Here is a 19,641-nt window from a genome sequence, read left to right as displayed (position 1 = left end):
ACTCACAACTGAGCAGGGAGCCCAATGTGGGGCTCAATCCCACGACCCTGAGATCATGACCTGAGCTGGAAGCAGATGCTTAACCAACTGAGCCACCCAGGAGCCCCTATTCAGTATTTTCTTAGCTGGTCCTTCACTCATTCAACTATCATTTACTGCAAAGTGTGTTATAAAGCTAAAAGAAATGTGTTATGAGAAGTGACAAATAAGAATTTTCCCCGGGTTAGTGTGCTGCACATAAAGCTGTGTAACCCAGAATCCCCCCAAGGAAGGACCAGTGGAGACAGGGCCTCCAGCTGAGCCTTTAAGGACACCTCAAGGGCTGACAGCTACTTCCCCTGAGGTCACACCCTTCCCTGGGCACCCAGAGTCCCGGACTGAGCAGGGAGAGTACAAAGGCCTGGCCATCTTGGCCCAATGTGGGACAACTGTGATGAACCATGCTAGCCCCAAAGCTCCTGGTTTCATTAGCCTGCATCAAGTTTGACTTCTATTTCTGTCCTCCCTTCCCTAGTTGTAGTGTCCATGGTCACACCCTTATGATCATCCTGCAGATCTAACTTGATCTCAAGAATCCCCCTCCCAGGGAACCCAATTTGTGACATCACAGTTAGCAATTTTATCTTGGTGGAAGAAAGGAGAGACCACATCTCAAGGCAGTTTGGGGTAGAGGACTCAATATTGTAATATTGAGAAAGTAAAAAAAAAAAAAAAAAAAAGGCTATTGCACATGTCGTATAATTTGCACAGCTTACAAGGTGTCTCAAAAGTCCAATGGAGGGGCACCTGGATACCTCAATCTGTTAAGCATCTGATTCTTGGTTTAGGCTCAGATCATAATCTCAGGTTCATGGGTTTGAGCCCTGGGGGGGGGGGGGGGGGCGGGGCTCTGTGCTCTGCATGGAGTCAGCCTCTGATTCTTTCTCTCCCTCTGCTCCCCACTCACCGTGCATGGTCTCAAAATAAATAAATGAAATCTTAAAAAAAAAAAAAAAAAGCCCTATGGAGGGCTCAGATCCAAAAATGGCTGAGGAAAAAGGGCCATGCTACTCCTATCAGCTATATTACCTTGGGCCTCAGTTTCCTTGTCTGTGAAGTGAAAGGATACTTTCTTAATTCACATTTTAAGAAATTGGTTGAAAAAAAGCACTTCACACATTAAAGATGTCACAGTAATTACTACTCCTTTCTAATGCTTTTTGATTCTGAAGAGTTACAATTAAAGACTAACTGCATGCAGCTCACTCAGAATGTCAAGAGAAAGCCATACAGGCCCTGGTACCAGTAATTACTATCTTTACTCTCTTCTCTTCCTGTTTTTCTCAACTGAGTGACAAGGAGCTGAGATACACAGTACATGTGTTTTACAAGTACAGTTGTATATACTGGAGATTTATGGTCCATGCTCTTAAGAATAGGGAAGTCAAACCCATCATTAAGTTACTTTTTATTTGTGTGTAGGTGATTTTTACTTTTGTGGGGCTGGGACTCAATTAAAAAAAAAGTTTCTGTGCTTGCCATAGGAAGCCATCGTAAACTAGTGAGCTGGGGCGCTTAATCATAGCTAAGAATCCAGTGACTTGGACTGAACTGGCACCTGTAGAAGGGTCCTCCCCCACTACAGTCCTCTCTGCCCTTGAGGGGACTCATCTCTTCCTCTGCACAGGTCCAGGATGTCATTTTGCACCCCTTTCTAAAATTTGGTTCTCCTGTCTCTAAAATACCATGGCTTCTGGATTTTCTCCTATGACACTTCTCCTGTTCTATATAAAATTACAATTATTGGGATCTTTTATTTCCTGATGGGCTAGAAACTTAGACACCTGTCCTCCAGCTGTTATTTATGTCTGCAACCAAGGTTAAGGAGCAGAACCTTGCATGCAAGTTTTCTGAATCAGTGGAGGTTAGTGGGAAGGGGGAGAGGGGAGCGACACAGGGCTCTTCTCTTTTTGCTAAATCTCTGAAGTTCCTGATAACTGGCAACATGATTTCCAAGCCCGAACTCCTTATAATGTATTGGGGACCTGAATACTGGGATGGAGAGCTTGACCCTGAAAAAAGTCTTTGTGAACAGTCCCAGCTGGCTTAACTGGGCCTTTCAATTATGCTTCTGGGGGAGGAATGACTGTGACCTGCTTTGACCTTTAGGGTTGGATGAACCTTCAAAGACAAAGAACAATGTGGTGCCTACAAGAAGGATGACATCAGAGGGACAGGGGTGAAGGCCAAAGAATTCTGAGGCCCGTCTCTAGGCTGGAGGCAAGCTGGAGTCATTAGGTCTAGAGAGAAACCAGGAGCCAGATAAAGAGACTGTGTCCTATTTGGCCTGGGTGGTTTTTAATAGCAGTTTATAATAATTATAGCTCACATTTATTGAGCACTCGCTGTGGGTCAGGCACCACATCCATGATCTCATTTAAGTTGCTCAGCAACCCTGTGAGATAGGTACTGCTGTTACCTCCGGTGCCAGAGGATGAAGCGGAGGCACAGAGACATTAAGCAACTTGCCCTAAGTCCCATAGCTTTTAAGTGACAGAACCAGGGTTCGGCCGCAGGCATTTGCCTGGCAGAGCTGGCTCTTAGCCACCTTGTCTGTCCCTCCAGATCTCCATGTGCCTGCAGAAGCCGTACCCCCCCCCCCCACAAACCTGGGGCTCGGAACAGGTGGCTCAGGGGTGGGAAGCGAAGCAGGACAGTGGAGGCTGAACAAGGAGGAGGCCAGGCCATTTCTCCCCCTGAGGGCCTCACCGTCCTCACCCTCACCTGTAACACTTTCAGCCCTTCCCCTGGCGGCCTCTGGGTGCCCCACTATGCCCATCTGCTCCGTAAGAAGTCATTCATGACATGCCTTCATGGGAGCCATCTAGGGCACACCCGGCCTCCTGCCAGAAGCCCAACGGCCTCACCACCAATGGCTGCACCCACTGGCTTCAGGCAGAACAGAAGAGCAGGGGAAGGGCTGCCAGGCAGGGCTGACTCCGTCAGCATCAAGAAGTCCTGTCTGTCTGAACCTCACCGTCCCCTGCGGACACGGCCGGCTGCTGTGCCAGGTGTGGGCCTGGCCTGGTCAGGAGGCCAACAAACCAACTGCGGAAAAACTACTCACGGACTGTTTGGGGGACCTTGCGTACTGACTGGAAATTTGATGATGTTAAAGAATTATAGTTGATTTTTTTTCTTTAGGTGTGTTAATGGTTATACCCTGGTTATATTTAGAAGAGTCCTTACATTTTAGGGATATATATATATAAATATTTACAGTAGGTTTTCTGAGTCAGGGAAGCCAGTGGGAAGAGTAAGACAAGGACAAAGCTGGGCTTTTCTCTTCTCTTTGCTAAGTCCCTGCGAAGAACTGGCACAAGAATTCCAAGAAATGATATCTGGGATTTGTTTTAAAATAAAGAGGTAGGGAGGAGGCTGTTACAGACAAAATAAGACTGGCCATGAACTGTAATGTTAAAGCTAAATAAACAACAGGGCCAGGAGGTCCCATCACCCTAGTCCCCATTCTCTCCACCTGTAATATATGCTTGAGAATTTTCCATAATAATGTACAATACAAGCTATTTCTAAAGGCCCTGGAGGAGGCAGGGAGACAGCTCAACAATTGGCAGGAGGGCTCCACATGGCTAAAACAAAGTCATTTGATGTGACTGCCCACTAGAAGTCAAATGGGCAGTGCTTCTAAATAGAGGCCTCAATACCTAGTACACAAGGGCACGAGTGCCAACTCAGACTCGATTGTAAAAAAGTGCTGTTTCTCATGCAGGTGGCCCCTCCAGGCAGGTTGAGGCACCGGGGAGTGGAGAGGCAGGCAGTAGAAATTCATTTATGATTCATTTATTTTATGCTGGAACTACCCCGGCAGGCAAGACAGGCCAAGTGAGCCTCAAAATGCATGATGTTTTTCGGTTTTCTTTACTCTTGAAAATTTCGAACACATAAAATAAGCAGAAAACAGACTTTAGGAAACCCTCCATGCACACCCATCACCCAGTTTCAGCAACTATCAGCATCCTGACATGCTTATATCAATACCTCCACCTCTCCCTGCAGAACTATTCCACCAGTTTCTAGGCAGGATTTACACAGACAGGAATGCATAAACCTTAGCTGTACAATTTTGATAAACGGAGGTGCCTATGTAACTCACATCTCCACTTGACACAGAACATTTTTACCTGCCTAAAAACTTCTCTCCTGTTCTGATATTTCTATCTTGCCTGCTTTAGAACTTAAGCAAGAGCTTTAAACTGCATTTATGTGCAAGCTATAGCTGACCTTTGAACAACACAAATGTGAACTGAGCCAAGTCTCCTGATATGTGCATTTTTTACAGTACTGTAAGTGTATTTTCTCTAGCTTCCTTTACTGTAAGGACACAGAATGTAATGCACATAGCATACGGAATATATGTCACCAATTCTTCATGTTATCAGTAGGCTATTAATAGTAACGTTTTAGGGGAGTCAAAAGTTCTACTTGGAGGGGCCTCTGGGTGGCTCAGTCGGTTAAGTGGCTGCCTTCAGCTCAGGTCATGGTCCCAGGGTCCTGGGACGGAACCCCTCATTGGGATCCCTGTTCAGCAGAGAGTCTACTTCTCCCTCTCCCTGCCACTCCCCCTGCTTGTGCGCTCAAATAAATAAAATCTAAAGAAAAAAAAAAAATCTAAAGAAAAAAAAAGTTCTACATGGATTTTCACCTTTGTGTGGAGTCATCACCCCTAACCTCATTGTTCAAGGATCAACTGTAGTTCTACATTCATTATTACTTTTTTGGCAAGCTAGTTCCCCATCCTCCAGCGAGGAACTAGAGAAATGTGGCTTTGACTTGAAAACACCTGGTAGGAGATCCCTGGGTGGCTCAGTGGTTTGGCGCCTGCCTTTGGCCCAGGGCGCAATCCTGGGGTCCCGGGATCGAGTCCCATGTCGGGCTCCCAGCATGGAGCCTGCTTCTCCCTCTGTCTCTGTCTCTGCCTCTCTCTCTGTGTCTATCATGAATAAATAAATAAAATCTTTAAAAAGAAAAAAGAAAATACCTGGTAAACCAGAGCACTAGCCCTGGCCCTGCTGCCCAGTCCTTTAGCTCTTATGAGCCTTAAATTCATGAAAGGGCAGGGTTTCAGCCAGACACTCCTTCCACGCAAGGGTTGCAGAATATTAGGAGGCCATAGGAGATGAGCATTATGGCTGAGGTCAAGCTTTTGCTGGCTCAAAGATCATCTGGAGGTCCAGTAAACTACAGATTCCCAGGCCCCACCTGAGAGACTCTAGTTCAGCTGATCTGGAGTGGGCACCGGAATCTGCATTTTATTTTTTTAAAAGACTGATTGATTTGTTCGTTCATTCATTCAGAGAGAGAGAGAGAAAAAGAGAGGCACAGACACAAGCAGAGGGAGAAGCAGGCTCCGGGACTCGATCCTCGGTCTCCAGGATCACGCCCTGGGCTGAAGTCAGCGCTAAACTGCTGCCCCGGAATCTGCATTTTAACAAGCAACTTAGTAACTGATGCACTCACTGGATCACTCAGTTCCTTTTTTTTTTTTTTTTTAAGATTTATTTCTTATTTGAGAGAGAGAGTGTGCTAGTGAATGAACGGGAGGGACAGAAGGGCGGGGGAGAGAATCTCAGCAGACCCCACAGAATGCAGAGCCCAACACGGGGCTCTATCCCATGACCCTGAGATCACAACTCAAGCCAAAACCAAGAGTTGGACACCCAACCACCTGTTCCACTCAGGCACCCCAAAACTCCGCTCTTAAGAAAGGTTAAAGAAAGGGGCGCCTGGCTGGCTCACTCCTTACAGCATGCAATCTTCATCTCAAGGTTTTGAGTCCAAGCCCCACACTGAGCATGGAGTCTACCTTAAAATAATAAAGTCCTTCTTTTAGATGAGCCTTCACGATCAGGGCTTGCCTCGTCAACAATCCCAAGGCCTCCTTCATATAACAGCTCTTCAGATATTTTGAGTGGCCCGTCTTGTTCTTTCCTCAGTCTGACCTCAGCATGGAGCCATCCCCACTCTGCTCCACCATTTCCGGCACGATTTCCCCCTCATAAAAGAGGGTTCCTCTTTTCCCACCAAAGCAGGTCCCAGTATGACCTAGCAGTCTGATCCTGTCCTCCAGAGGACAGCAATTTCCTGGACATTCGACCCCCAGTTCAGGGGCAATAAGAGCAAATCATCCGTTATACGTCTAGTAACACGCCAGGACCCGTACCACCCCTTGGCACATGGGGTTATAGTGTCCTCAGAACTCTCCCAGAAACAGGTTGATGTTCTCCTTGCACCATCTGGAAACCAAGGCTCACAGAGGTTGCCCAGGAAGAGATGGAGCTGGGGCGGGGAAGGTTGGCTCCACGTGTCCAAGTGGCCAGGCTACCGTACTCAGTTAAGCAATGAAACGCTAGCCGAGGTGCCGCTGGGGACGTACTCCGTACGTGTAGTTAACCGCTACAGTCAACCAAGTGACTTTCAGTAACAGATGATTGTGGTTGTCTGAGTAAGCCTCGCGCAACCAGCTGAAGGACTTAAGAGCAAAACTGAGGTTTCACCGAGGAAGAAGAAATTCTGCCTCAAGCCTGCGGCATCAGCATCCACCCAGAGTTTCCAGCTACCCAACGTTTGGACCTGCCAGCGTCCACGATCACATCAGCCAATTGAAAGAAGTTTCGGAAGCAGATGTAGACACACACACGCCCATCTACATCTGTATACTTATTATCCTGGTTCTATCCTCTGAAGCACCCTGCCACCGATGGGAAGGAACCCAGTTCTCTGGAACCTCAAGAGGCCGGGTCTCGCTTCTGTGCCACTGTCCATACTCTGCCAACCACCATCAGCAACTCAACCAGAACCAACCCAGGGGTGGGTCTGGAGCTGCGGCCAGCTGCGGCTGCTCAGAAGCATACCTGAATATTCACACGGATCCTCAACTAGAGTTTGAGAATAACTTACTCAGATCCGAAGGCTGCCACAAACGGGGAAAGTTTGCCGTCACAAGTTTGAAGTTTAGCAGCTGGTGGGAGGTATGGTTTACTCAGTGCTTAAGAACAGTGACTTGTTCTATTCTGGGTAAGGTACACTGACTTGCTCTATAACTTTAGGCCATCCTGAGTTTCACCACCTGATTAATTATAATGCCAAGCTCAAAGTCGGCTTTCCATGGCCCCCATCACTCAAACTGGCATTAAATGGTCAGATGGCCCATCAGGATTTCAGATCTGACCTACTTACTAGTTGAGACTAGCCTTGAATGACCACGCCACATTCACTCTCACGGTATCCTGGAAGTTCTGCAAGGCCGATGCGGGGGATGGATGAGGAGTGCTCAGGAGAGAGGCTAGCTGGACTGGCCTCTGCTCTTGACCCTGTCTCTGGTGCTCCTTGTAGGTGAAAGTAAAGTCCCAGTTTCTATGCTCAAGACAAGTAGAGCATTCCAAGGCCCATACATGAAATATTACATAGTGTGCTCAGGGCTCAAAGACAAGAACAGGAAATGCCTGTAGATGAAATGACGATAGTGGAGATGAGTCTGAGAACTTAACAATAAGACTTGGAAGGAATGAAAGGATGCATTCTGGGCAAAGGTAACAGAGGAGCACAGGAAAGCATGGGACTGTGCAGGGTGGGGGTGGGGTGGGAGGTGGGTGGGAGTTTTAGGTGGAAACTAGGCCACAGGTAGAGTGTTTGTGGGAGATGAACTCAGCTAGGGCAGTTGGGGAGTTAGGTCACACTAGCCAAATGCAGAGCCTTGAATGACAAAATATAGAACTGGTAGGTAGGGGCCATCCCTGGGTGGCTCAGCGGTTTGGCACCTGTCTTGGGCCCAGGGCCTGATCCTGGAGTCTCAGGGTGGAGTCCCACATCAGGCTCCCTGCATGGAGCCTGCTTCTCCCTCTGCCTGTGTCTCTGCCTCTCTCTCTCTGTATGTGTGTCTGTCATGAATAACTAAAAAAGAGAATCTTTAAAAAAAAAAAAAAGAACCGGTAGGTAGGTAATGAGCTGGTGGAGGCTCCCCAAATGAAAGTGAAGAGACAAACGTGAGCTTTGGAAAGCTGTGCCCGGCAACAGAATGAAGTGGAATAAATTGGGGCAGGAGCATTAGAGCCACAGCTGAATTAACAGCAGTCGCTGACATTACTGAGGGCTTACTGAGTACCAGCCCTGAACTTGTGTGATCTATTTAAACATCACAAGGACTCCCTAGGGTACTCTTATCATCCTGCTTTACAGATAAGGGAACCAAGGCAGTGAGAGGTTAAGTGATCATACAACCAGGCAGTGGCTTCTGAGATCTGCAGCTTCCCCAGCTGGAGTGACCCCCCATGCCAAGCACACCTGACCACTAGGCCCAGCCTGCCTTGGAGTTGTGGCCCAGGCCCTGTGCTCTGCTTTCTGAGCAGAGAAGCAGGGGAAACGGAGAGCAGCCAAATGGTACAAGGGACACTGCAGAGGGGTTATTTCTATAACCCGCTTTTTGAGGTGAAGGATTGACTGGGAAAAAGTTTGAAGCAGAGTTCCTTGGGGTTACTTGCACATGAAGTCGGCAAAAAAAACAAAACGAAACCAAAAAACCCCCAAGTTTGCTCATGAGCATACACCAAAACCTGCAGCAAATGATCCTACATAGACAAGCTGCTTCCAGAAACTGCTGTAGCCTACTTGCTAAGCCAGCTCAACAACCCAAGAGCTGCCAGGAAAAGGGACGTGGTGACTGTGTAATAGACTGACTTGTGTCCCTCAAAACCCATGCTGAAGTTATAACCCTCAGTACCTAAGAATGTGATTTTATTTGGAAATTGGGTCACTGCACGTGTAATTAAGATGACAGGGGGAGGGGGGGACCTGGGTGGCTCAGTGGTTGAGTGTCTGCCTTCGGCTCAGGGCGTGATCCTGGGATCTGGGATCAAGTTCCACATCAGGCTTCTTTCAGGGAGCCTGCTTCTCCCTCTGCCTATGTCTCTGCCTCTCTCTGTGTTTCTCATGAATAAAAAAAATTTTTTTTTTTGTTTTAAAGATGACTGGGGGGGGAGGTGCTAATTCACTGTGACTGGTGTCCTTATAAAAGGGGAAATGTAGACACAGACCAGCACACAGGGAGAATGCTTGTGAAGATGACCGCAGACACTGGGGTGACAGAAACCAACAGCTGCCTCTGGACAGTGGGGTTGTGAGCTTAAGCCCCATGTTGGGTATGGAGATTACTTAAAATAAATTTTCAAAATAAAATGAGAAAGAGAAAAAGGAAAGAGAAGAGAAAGGAAAAGAAAAGAGAAAAACCAACCAATCAACCAACCAAGGGTTGCCAAAGATAGCCAGCAAACTACCAGAAGTAAGGAGAGGCCTGGAACAGGTTCTGCCTCTCAGCCTCAGAAGGAACCAAGCCTTGATGTCCAACTTTCCACCTCTAGAACTAGGAGACAACAAATTTCTGCTGTTTAAGCCACCCTGTTGGCGGTATTTTATTATTGCAGCCCTAGGACACTAAGTCAGTGACCTATGCCATCTTTCCCCACAGGATCACAGGTGAATTTTTACCAAGTCCTTGAGTAAGCAAAGAGCCTCCTCTGACACTTCGTTATACCACCATGTATGAAGGCCGAAGGCTACCTCTGTATCACAGTTGTGAGTTAAAAACAAGCGTTTGAAATTTCACCTATCAGGGCAGCCCGGGTGGCTCAGCGGGTTAGTGCTGCCTTCAGCCCAGGTCGTGATCCTGGAGTCCCGGGATCGAGTCCCAGGTCGGCCTCCCTGCATGGAGCTGGTTTCTCTTTCTGCCTGTGTCTGTGCCCCTCTCTCTCTCTGTGTCTCTCATTAATAAATAAATAAAATCTTTAAAGAAAGAAAAGAAAATTCACCTATCTCCAACTGCCCAGGCACCAGGATTAACTTCGCTTCTGAAATGACAAATTTTACTTTATCAAGGAGCTTCTTTCTCTTCCTTTACTCTTAAAAGCAAGTACTGATTGTCTCAGATTCTTCCTGTGATCTGAAGAAACCTGGTCTAATCCTCCTCCAGGTCCTGCTGGACCCCTCACCCAGCAAAGGGTCCCCATTCTGGGGCTTGAAACCATTACGAAGATGACCACAGGCCACTTAGCTTCCAAGTGGAGACAGCTCTCTGAAACACGGGTGCTGGGAGCTGGCTACAGGCGGTTATCCATCTTCAAATACGTTCACATATTCATATTTGTAAAAACTGTTCCAGTCTCTGTTTAAGCCGTGCATTACTTTGAGAACACGTGCATCATCAGTTGTGAGTGGTTTTGAAGGGAAGCAGGTCTGCCCTGGGGAATTCCGGATTCTGTTTTCAAATAATGATTACCCCACTAAGAAGTGAAACCAAAGCAGTACTTTCTTTTGATACCTGGAAAATCCCCCACTCCCAGAACATTTTTTGCAAATGTACAAAAGTTATGGAAAATTATACCACACAACCAGAATCTCCCACAACTCAAATACATAAGCCATCGGAATTATTTATTGAAAAAAGAAACACAACAAACCTCCGATGGTCCTGTAGGACAAAGCACTCCTTTTCAAAGTTAAGAGTAGCTAACTTTTAATAAGTGCTTAAAATGTGACAGGCACGAGTCTAAGCCTCTTGCAAAAAATGAATGAATTCTCACAACCATCTGTGGTAGGCACCTTTATCATTCTCATTGTGAGGTGAGGAAAATGAAGTAAACAGGTGAAGAAATTGGCCCAAGGTCACACAGAGCTGCAAGTGGTGGAGCTGGGATTCAAAGCCAGGCAGTTCAGCTGCAACACACCACACCCCCTTAAACAAGCAAACAACCAGGTCAGACTCATAAACAAGACAAAAGGGAAGAGTAGAGTGGGGACGGGTTAAGGAGGGTGGGTTGAGAATGGAGGCGGAGAAAAAAGATTGGCAATTACATTCCAGGCTGACACTCCACACAAGCTTTTCCCATTTAATTTGCACAAACCTTACAATAAGAATCACTCTCCCACCTGACACTGGTAAGTGACAGCCCTAATCCCAGGTCTGCTGACTGCAAAACCCGGGGCTGCTTTCCCAACCCATTCTCCCCCAGTCATGGTTTCAGATTGCAACCTCACCATTACAGACGATACAACCAGCTTTTAACAGTCAATCAGGGGGCAGTGGTGCTGAGGTCAGGAGTGGAGGGCATCACCCCATCCTAGATACATGCTTGTTCAGAAAACCCGGGTGTAAGCACAGGTGCTTAATTAACGTGCTAACATGAGTGTCAGAAAGCTCGGGTTCTGGTTGTACTTCTGGCACCACGGTGTGGCTTTAGCCAAGTCCCCTAACCTCGCTGGGCCTCTATTTTCCTGTAGTACAAACTGGATAGAAGGATACCCCACCTGCCTACCTCTCAAGTTGATGTAAAAATAAGATAAAATAATAAAGTGTATTACCAAATACTACATACTTGCAACGAGGCAGAAGCTCCTTAGGTTTTCTGGTTTTGTTTTTAAAAGACATTACCAAAGAAGGTGAACTGGCTGTGAAAACTGTAAGGTATTCCACAGCTGATCACTGCCAGAATGAACATAACCAAGGGCACCTACCACAGTCCAGCAGGTCCATACAAGCTAGCTGGGGAAGGCAATGCCAGGGGGGGTTGGCCCCAAATGAACTTTATCCTCCCCCCCACCCCAGGAAAACTGGGCTCCACCTTCCGTGGAGGTGTGGCTGGTTGCTAGCCCCCAGAGCTTCCCCCAAAGCAGGTTTGCCAGTCTGAATAGGTAATGCTGAGAAGGGGAAGTCCTCCCAAAGCGAACAGCTTCACCTCCCTCCAGGTCCTGGTATGCTTTGCAAGTGGGTGGCATTCAGCAGGGGAGGGGAGGGTGCCATCTGCTGCAGCAAGGTGCATTGGGTTTCACACACACACACACACACACACACACACACACACACGTTACAGAATCAGGAAAGGCTGTAGTGCAGCATGCGTCACCTCCTTAGGAGATAGAGGATTCAGGTGATGATCGAGATTGGATGAGTGAAGGGGAAGAAACTTCCACTTTTTTTTGGACAGAAGCCCACCCAAGACTCTCAGTAACCCCCCACCCCATTCTTTCCGGCCTCAGGAAGAGGAAGGGATCAGATCTGCATAACAGTGAATCACAAGCACTTCAGCACAATGACCCCTCCGGGAGAGGGTGGAGAAGCTCGTCTGGCAACTGCCTACACAAACAGGGCAATTCTGAAGAGCAGCAAACAAACCAGTCTAGCCCCAGTTCCCATTTTGCATAAGATTGCACTCCACAGAAACAACATCCAAGGAACACCTGTTGATCGATACCGACTGTTGACACTAGGGTATGGGACAAGGGATCTTTAAGAAGGCCCCTTTGAAGGAACTCTGGGTAAGGCAGTTATGTGAATATTGGTTAAAAAAAAGAGAGAGAGAGTGTCCTGAGACTCCAAAAGCCAAGAGGAGCAGCATACAGATACTTTCATCAGTTGATTTTCATGCACTTTGTTTCAAAAGGATGTTAAACCAGAGGATCTGAAACCATAAACCAGAGAGCACTTGTTAAGCCAGTAGGTGACCATCAGGGTATCTGCTTTCTTTATGCTCAGAAGTCACACACGGGGCGCCTGGGTGGCTCAGTCAGTTAAGCGACTGACTTCGGCTCAGGTCGTGATCTCGGGGTCCTGGGGTCAGGTCGGGGCTGCGCGCTCTGCCGGGAGTCTGCTGGTGTCCCTCTCCCTCTCCCTCTGCCCCTCCTCCCCGCTCGTGCTCGCTCGCTCGCTCTCTCTCAAATAAGTAAATAAAATCATAAAAAAAGTTACACATGTTCCGGGAGGGAGGAGGGGTCGTTAGGCGCCGGGGATGGTTAGGTCACAGCGGGACCGCCTGCCAAGTGGCCTGGGGCTGAACACCGACCACGGCTCTTTAATCCAGGTAAGCAACAAAAACGAACTGCAACCGGGTTAAGATGCGCGCAGGGGCCATCGCGTTGGACAGGGAGCAGGGGTTCCTCGGGGAAACCTGTCCTCCCGGGGGCCGAGGCCTCTTTCGGGTCCTCCGGTTCGGACACGGGCTCCAGGAAAAAGACATCTCCGTGTAGGCGAGACGCCGAACGGAGACCGCGGGCGAGGAAGTCACCAGCATCCCTTCTGCCTTCCGCAGCCCCGAACTCCGGTTCCTCTAGAACCAAGCGGATGACTTCACCCACTTCTTTGTCAGACACCTTAAAGCCACAGCGGCCGAACTAACAGCTTTCGTGGGGATTCACAAAAAGGAGAGGCCAGAGTGGTCCCGAGACCGGAGCCCCCCAGGGGCTGAGGGCTGAGGGCGGGCGGGCGCGGCCCCCGGGCGCGCCCCAAGCTCCGGGGCTCCCAGCTCCCAGCCCCCAGCCCCGCGCGCGTCCCCGCTCTCCGGTTACCTGGTTCGCGCGGCCGCCGGCGTCCAGCACCGGGGCCGTCGGTGCCGCCGGCGCCCTCTCCTCTTCCCCGGCGGCCACGGGGCTGCTCGCAGCCGCGCGGGGGTCCCCATCCCCCGGCGCAGCCTGGCTGCCGTCTTCCACGCCGGCGCCCGCTCCCCCCGCGGAGGCGGCGCTGGCCGTGGCGCCGAGCAGCCCGTGGGCCCCGTCGGCGTCCCCCGCCGCAACGCTGTGCACCAGCCACGCATCCACGCGGGTGCGGGGGATGAAGGGGACCCCCAGCGCGCGAACCTCCCGAAGCAGCCGGCCCTCGGGCTCCGGCTCGCGGCTTTTGGGGTGCAGCTGGTCCGCGCGCCCCCACCCTCCCGGGGCCGCGAAGGGGCTGAGCGCGTAGGTGGAGCTCGTCGGGCCGCCAGCCAGCAGCAGCTCGTCCCAGAGCAGGGTGGGCGGCGGGAGCAGCAGGTAAAGGTCCAGGTCCAGGTCCAGGCGGAGCCCCGCCAAGCTCAGCACGGACGGTGAGGTGCAGGAGGCCACCGCCGTCCGACCACCAAGGTTTCAGGTGCTTCATCTCCCGCCGCGCGCCCGGGACGCCCCTGCCGGCGCCCGCGGGTCCCTGCGCTCCGGCCGCCGCTTCGGCACGTGCGGGCCCCGCGCGCCGCGGGCACCTGCCCGGAAGAGACGGAGGACGAAACAATGGGCCCGGGCGCGCGGCGGCCGTCGCGGGCTCTCGGGGCCGGGCACAAAGGCGCTCCTGCGGCCGCCGCCTCGGGGCCCGGGGGTCAGGAGAGGCGGAAGACCCGCCACCTGCACGGAGAGTCAGCGGCGCGGCCGCCCCGCCGCCCAGCGCCGCGGCCAGGCCCCGCCCCCCGCAGGCCCCGCCCCGGGCCGCGGGCGCCGCCGCCGGGGACACGCCCACGGCCGCCCCGGGCTCGCGCCGGGGGAGGGGCCTGCGGGGGGCGGGGCCCTCGGGCTCGGAGGCTGGGGGCGGGGACGCAATGCTTTCTGGGAGCAGAGGTGGTTGGGGCCCGAGGTGGGCTGGGCGGCTGTCGGTGGCCGCGCGGGGTCGGGGTAGGGGGTCGGGTGGAGGTGAGTGGGCAGGCGCAGGATGTGCAGGCCAGGGGCAGTGGAGGCCCGGGCGGCAGGCACAGGACCACCACCCACGTGAGAACAGTGGCGGGCACAGTCCAGGAGTCCGACCTGGTTCCGTGTCCCAGCCGCACAGTCAGCTGGCGGTGACCTTGCGTACATGACTTACCTTCTCTGTACAAGTGGGGGTAGTAGTACCTGCCCAATAGGGATGCGGTGAAGTAAGGTGAACTACTCTATGTAAAGCCCACAGTTGGGATGAAACAGCGTTCCACCTAAACCCCTGTTCCTCCCCACCCACCCCAGCCCTCCAGGCCCTGTGCTCCAGCCTCACCACCGACCCCTCACTGTTCCCTGGGCACGCCCTGCACACCGCTAGGCCTTCCCTTGGGGTCTGCTTTGCTCCTTAAGCGAGGGTTAAGAGCACCGGGTCTATAGGAGTTCAAATCCTCCCCTCCACCTCTTACTAGCCTGGACCTTGGACAAATTACTCACTCTGTGCCTCAGTTTCCTCCCTGTAAAGTGGGACTAATAAAAGCACATCCCCTGCAGACCTGTTGTGAACCCCAAATGAGATGCATCTAAACCACCAACCACAGCTCTTGGTATAGGAAGTGTTCCCTGAGTGTTACCCATTATTTATGTTACCCATCCCCCAAGACTTAACCCCAGAGATACATCCTCTAAATTTTCACCATTTGGAATTAATCTCTTCCCCCATCTGTTCTCCAGTGCTTTCTCCATATGCCAACATTGCAACACTTGGCACATTCTACTTTGTACTGTAGTTGAGGATTGGTCTCATTTGCCTATTGTAAATTCTCAAGGACAAAAAACCTGTCTGGATCACCTTTGTGCTCACATGGTACTCAGTATTGGGCCTTGCAAATGTAGCTTTTACTAACCCTCACTCCCTTCCCTGGGGGGAGGGGGAGGAAGGGAAAAGAAGATGACCAACTGAGGGTTAGCAGTTGTGTAAGGAGTAAAGCAAGAAAACTTGTTTTTAAAGCCCCCTTTCTCTACCTGGTTCCTTCTTCTGGGCCTAGTGTAAAAAGTTCACACTAGAGTTCATTTTTCCCACTGAGAGCAAGGGGGGCAGAAGCAGACTTCTTAAAGTTGCTTCTGCTTTAAGCCCTGAAGGATGGGTTAGGAGGTGGCAAAGAGGCTAGAAGAGAGATGCTCACCAGGTTAGTGAGATTTGGGACTGAAGCCTTGTTCACAGCGCTTAGTCCCTGGACAGGAGATCCAGGTTCTGGGTTCAGTTCATGCTGCTATAAAGTTAGATTTTTACCGAGCACCTACTAAATCGCCTGATGCTGTGCTGAAGACTGAAGGATATGAAATGCATACTTTGCTTAGTGGGTTTATGATTTCATTAGGGAGACTAGATGGAGATGTCTGACACTCAAAAACAAGAGAAAAAATGTACTCACATGCCAAAATATTGAAATGTATGTGACTCTAAAGGAAGTGCTGTGTGAACCAGAACAGAGGTGGTGCGCTGTTCAAGGTCGTATCTTCCAGAATCTTACACACAGAGCTGGTGCTCAAAATATATTTTTTTCAATTGAATTGAGGCATTTAGACTTGAGAAGTGTTTTTGAGGAATCCGAATAATAGACTAGCATCAGTAAGGGCATTCAAACTTCCTTTGTAACCTTAATCGGGAAGGGGGTTGACCCCTCATCTTTAAAAATGCGCTCGGATAATCATATTTGTCAGACTGCTTTGTTCAAAAGTGCCTTAATTCTAGCTTACAGACTGGTAAAGAGGAGAGCACATAAAGAACCTTGCAGTAAAATCTTAAACAAGAAACTCAAAATCAGTCCCACACACCCTTGACTTTAATCACAAGAGGTCCCAATTTTAGGTTTGCAGAAAGTGCTGTGATTAGGAGGAATGGCTTCTACTTAGGTTTTTAAAAATTTCTAAAATCCCTCCATCCAAGAATAGCCAAATGAAAAGAATAGCCAAGTGAAAAGCCAAATTGTCTTGTAAAAGCCTTGAAAAGTCACCTGCATTTGCTAAAATCCCTAAATCAGTGCTACTCAAAGGATGGTCCAAGACTAGTGCCAGTCCACAAACTGTTTCTGATCCAGATGAGGTAAGTAATAGAACTGAGAGTGTTTAGAAATTTTTATAGCAGTTTGACATTGTGCAACATCCAACACATGATCAGTGGGTTTGCTTTTCTATGCATTTGGTATGTTTTTAAGAAATGACTTACAATAGATTGGGAAAAAAGGAAAGTGGGTCCTTCACCAGGATTAGTCTGCAAATCACTGCCTTCAATGGTATTCCTGTGAGTGTGGACCAAACCTAGTGATTTACTTCTAGCAACTAGAACATGGCAAAAGTGATACGATGTCATCCTCAAGGTCAGGTTACAAAAAGACTCAGTGGCTTCTTGCTTGCTTGCTTAGTCTCTTTTGGCTGCTCTAACAAAATACCAGAGGACTGGGGGCTCATAAACAGCAGAAATCTATTGTTCTGGTGGCTTGATCCAAGATCAAGGTTGCCAGCATGGGCAGGCTTTGCTGAGAAACCTCTTCCAAGTTGCACGCTGCTAACTTCTTGTTGTATCCTTACACGGGGGAAGGGACAAGGGAGCTTGCCCAGTGGTTTTTTTTAAGGGCACTAGTCTCATTCATGATAGTTCCACCTTTACGACCTAACCCCTTCCCAAAGGTCCTAACTCCTAATAACATCATCTTGGGGGGTGGATTTCAACACATGAATTTTGGGGGCACACAAAAATTCAGACCATAGCACTTACCTCCTCTCTGCATCTCTTATTCTCTCCTTCTTGGAGAGGGCTGCTATGTTGTGAGTTAGCCCTATGTAGAAGCTCATGTGGCAAGACACTAGCATCTTCACCCAATAGACAGTGAGAATCTGAGGCCTTCCCACAGCCACTTGAGTGAGCTTTGAAGCAGATTTTTCCCCAGTTGAGGTCTAAGATGACTATAGCCCTCTCTGGCTCATCAATTGTATCTCTAAAAGACCCTGAAGCCACAGGACAAAATTAAGTGGCACATGGATACCTGACCCAGAAAGGACTCTAAGGTAATAAATGTTCTTTCAAGCCACACTAAGTCTTGGGGTACCTTGTTACACAGCCTAGATAACTAACACCCTGTGTCAAAAGGGGAGTATAGTTGTGCTGCACAGTTAGTTATATAGTCAATGAATAATTTTTTTTTTTTTTTTAGTCAATGAATAATTTATAACTATGAAGTAACATTGCAGTGGTACATTGTGGTCCTTAGATGCAATAATCTAGTTTACCCCAATTTTATTTTATTTTATTTTTTAAAAAATATTTTATTTATTCATGAGAGACACAGAGAGAAGCAGAGACATATGCAGGGTGAGAAGCAGGCTCCCTATGGAGAGCCTGATGTGGGACTTGATCCCAGGACCCTGGGATCATGACCTGAGCCGAAGGCAGATGGTCAACCACTGAACCACCCAGGTGTCCCTAGTTTACTCCAATTTTAAATGTAAGATTGTAACTTGGCATGAAAGATAGTTATCATGAAAATATAGCCAAAAACAGCTTCTATAAAGGGAGCACCAATGCCTTCTTCGGTGGCAATTTCTTATAAGTATCTATCCAAAATCATCAAAAAAACACAAAAAAAACAAACAAAAAACTAAAACAGATTAGAACTTTGGCATCCTTCTGTTGAACGTTTCTGCTAATGTTAGCCACAGGAAATTTAAATTTATAATAGAAATTCCAAGGATTAAGCAAAATGGCCTACTAAAAGTCCAACACCTGAATTAAGATGTAAGTCATTTTATCTAGGAGGAAGAATTAAGCATAGTTAGTTTCAAAACAGGCGTAATCACTAGAATTTAAATGACTCGGCAGTTGTTGAGAAATTTTGCCGAAGGCTTCTGCAAAATAGATTTATGAATGGCCTCATTTGCAGTCTAGTAACCTGTCTTGGTGATGATGAATCAACTGATACCTAATCAAGAGAAAGAGTCTGTCCTCTTGTTAGTCTATAATCTTCTGAAAGTTTGGCTGTAAAGCTCTTTTGGATGTTGTAATGACGATGACCATCAGCCATGCGCTCACACACAGCATTCACAGTAGAAGCTACGACGTGCTGAACCCCCCCCATAAGCTGGGCCCTTCTCATGTGTATTATTATTATTATTATTATTATTATTGAAATTCTGTGAAGTAGGTATGAAGTCATACCTCTATGTTGTCTAGATAAGGACTGAGACCCTGTGCTCAGTGACATGCTGGTGCTAAATGGCAGAGTCAGAATTCAAACCCACAAGCTCTCCACTTTTCACTGTAGGCTACACCTCCTCTGGGCTGTGTCACTTGTTTTCTCACTACTCACCCTCCTCTTCCTCTGGGAGGAGGGGATGCCATTCTTCATTCAATGCCTTCTTCCCATAGCTTTTGAAAGTGTCCAATCTGCTAAAATCTTCTCTGCAAAGATTCAGGGAAAACAAAGTATTGGTTTGTCCCTCATACGATGCTCTTCCATTTTGATCTTTGACACAAAACTAACCACTCCTGTATTTAGGACACAGTTTTGATTTCTATCTTGCAGTCTTCTTAGGGAAGCAGGATGTGAACAAGGTGAAAGTCACGCCACTGATTTGGGAATCTGATTCCTTATGTGAGAAATCGGTTTGTTTAAGGCTGGGCCTTTGCCAGCCTTAAACAAGCCTTAAACAAGAGGCTAAGGAGCCCTGCTGCCTCCCACTCAGTCTCTGTAGTGTGAATTAGAATTCTTACATTCAGGGGACCTGGGTAGCTCAGTGGTTGAGCATGTGCCTTTGGCTCAGGTCGTGATCCCGGAGTCCTGGGACCGAGTCCCATATCGAGCTCCATGCATGAAGACCCTCTGCCTATGTCTCTGCCTCTCCCTCTGTGTCTCTCATGAATAAATGAATAAATAAAATTTTTTAAAAAAATTCTTACATTCAGGTTAAGCTTCCAGAGTTTGACGTTGCCATGTGTGCAAGGAAGTGTGTGGTGCTTGGGGTGGGGGTGGGGGTACTGCAAAGGATAGAAAAGAAGTTAGCAAGAGAGGTCTAGGGGACAGAGTGATGCTGATCTGCCGAGAATGAGAAATGTGCAAGCTTGCAGCATACGCATTTGAGACAAAGGGAATTAGCATTGCCAACCTTGGTCCT

The 19,641-nt window shown here is 48.8% G+C and overlaps 1 protein-coding gene across 1 annotated transcript in view; it reads right to left on the bottom strand.

Annotated features, from left to right (window-relative positions):
* NFE2L3 (nuclear factor, erythroid 2 like 3) overlaps window positions 1-14,219 on the bottom strand; it is a 32,065-nt gene extending 17,846 nt beyond the window's left edge. The window contains 2 exon segments of the mRNA XM_041727351.1: window positions 13,390-13,896; window positions 13,898-14,219. Coding sequence (XP_041583285.1) covers window positions 13,390-13,896; window positions 13,898-13,954 — 564 coding nt within the window. The 5' untranslated portion in view covers window positions 13,955-14,219.
* Between the last annotated feature and the right edge of the window lie 5,422 nt (window positions 14,220-19,641).

The sequence above is a fragment of the Vulpes lagopus genome, chromosome 13 (genome assembly GCF_018345385.1).
Source record: "Vulpes lagopus strain Blue_001 chromosome 13, ASM1834538v1, whole genome shotgun sequence".
Taxonomy (NCBI): domain Eukaryota; kingdom Metazoa; phylum Chordata; class Mammalia; order Carnivora; family Canidae; genus Vulpes; species Vulpes lagopus.
Note: the sequence above shows the minus strand (reverse complement) of the source record. Positions and strands in the feature narration are given on the sequence as shown.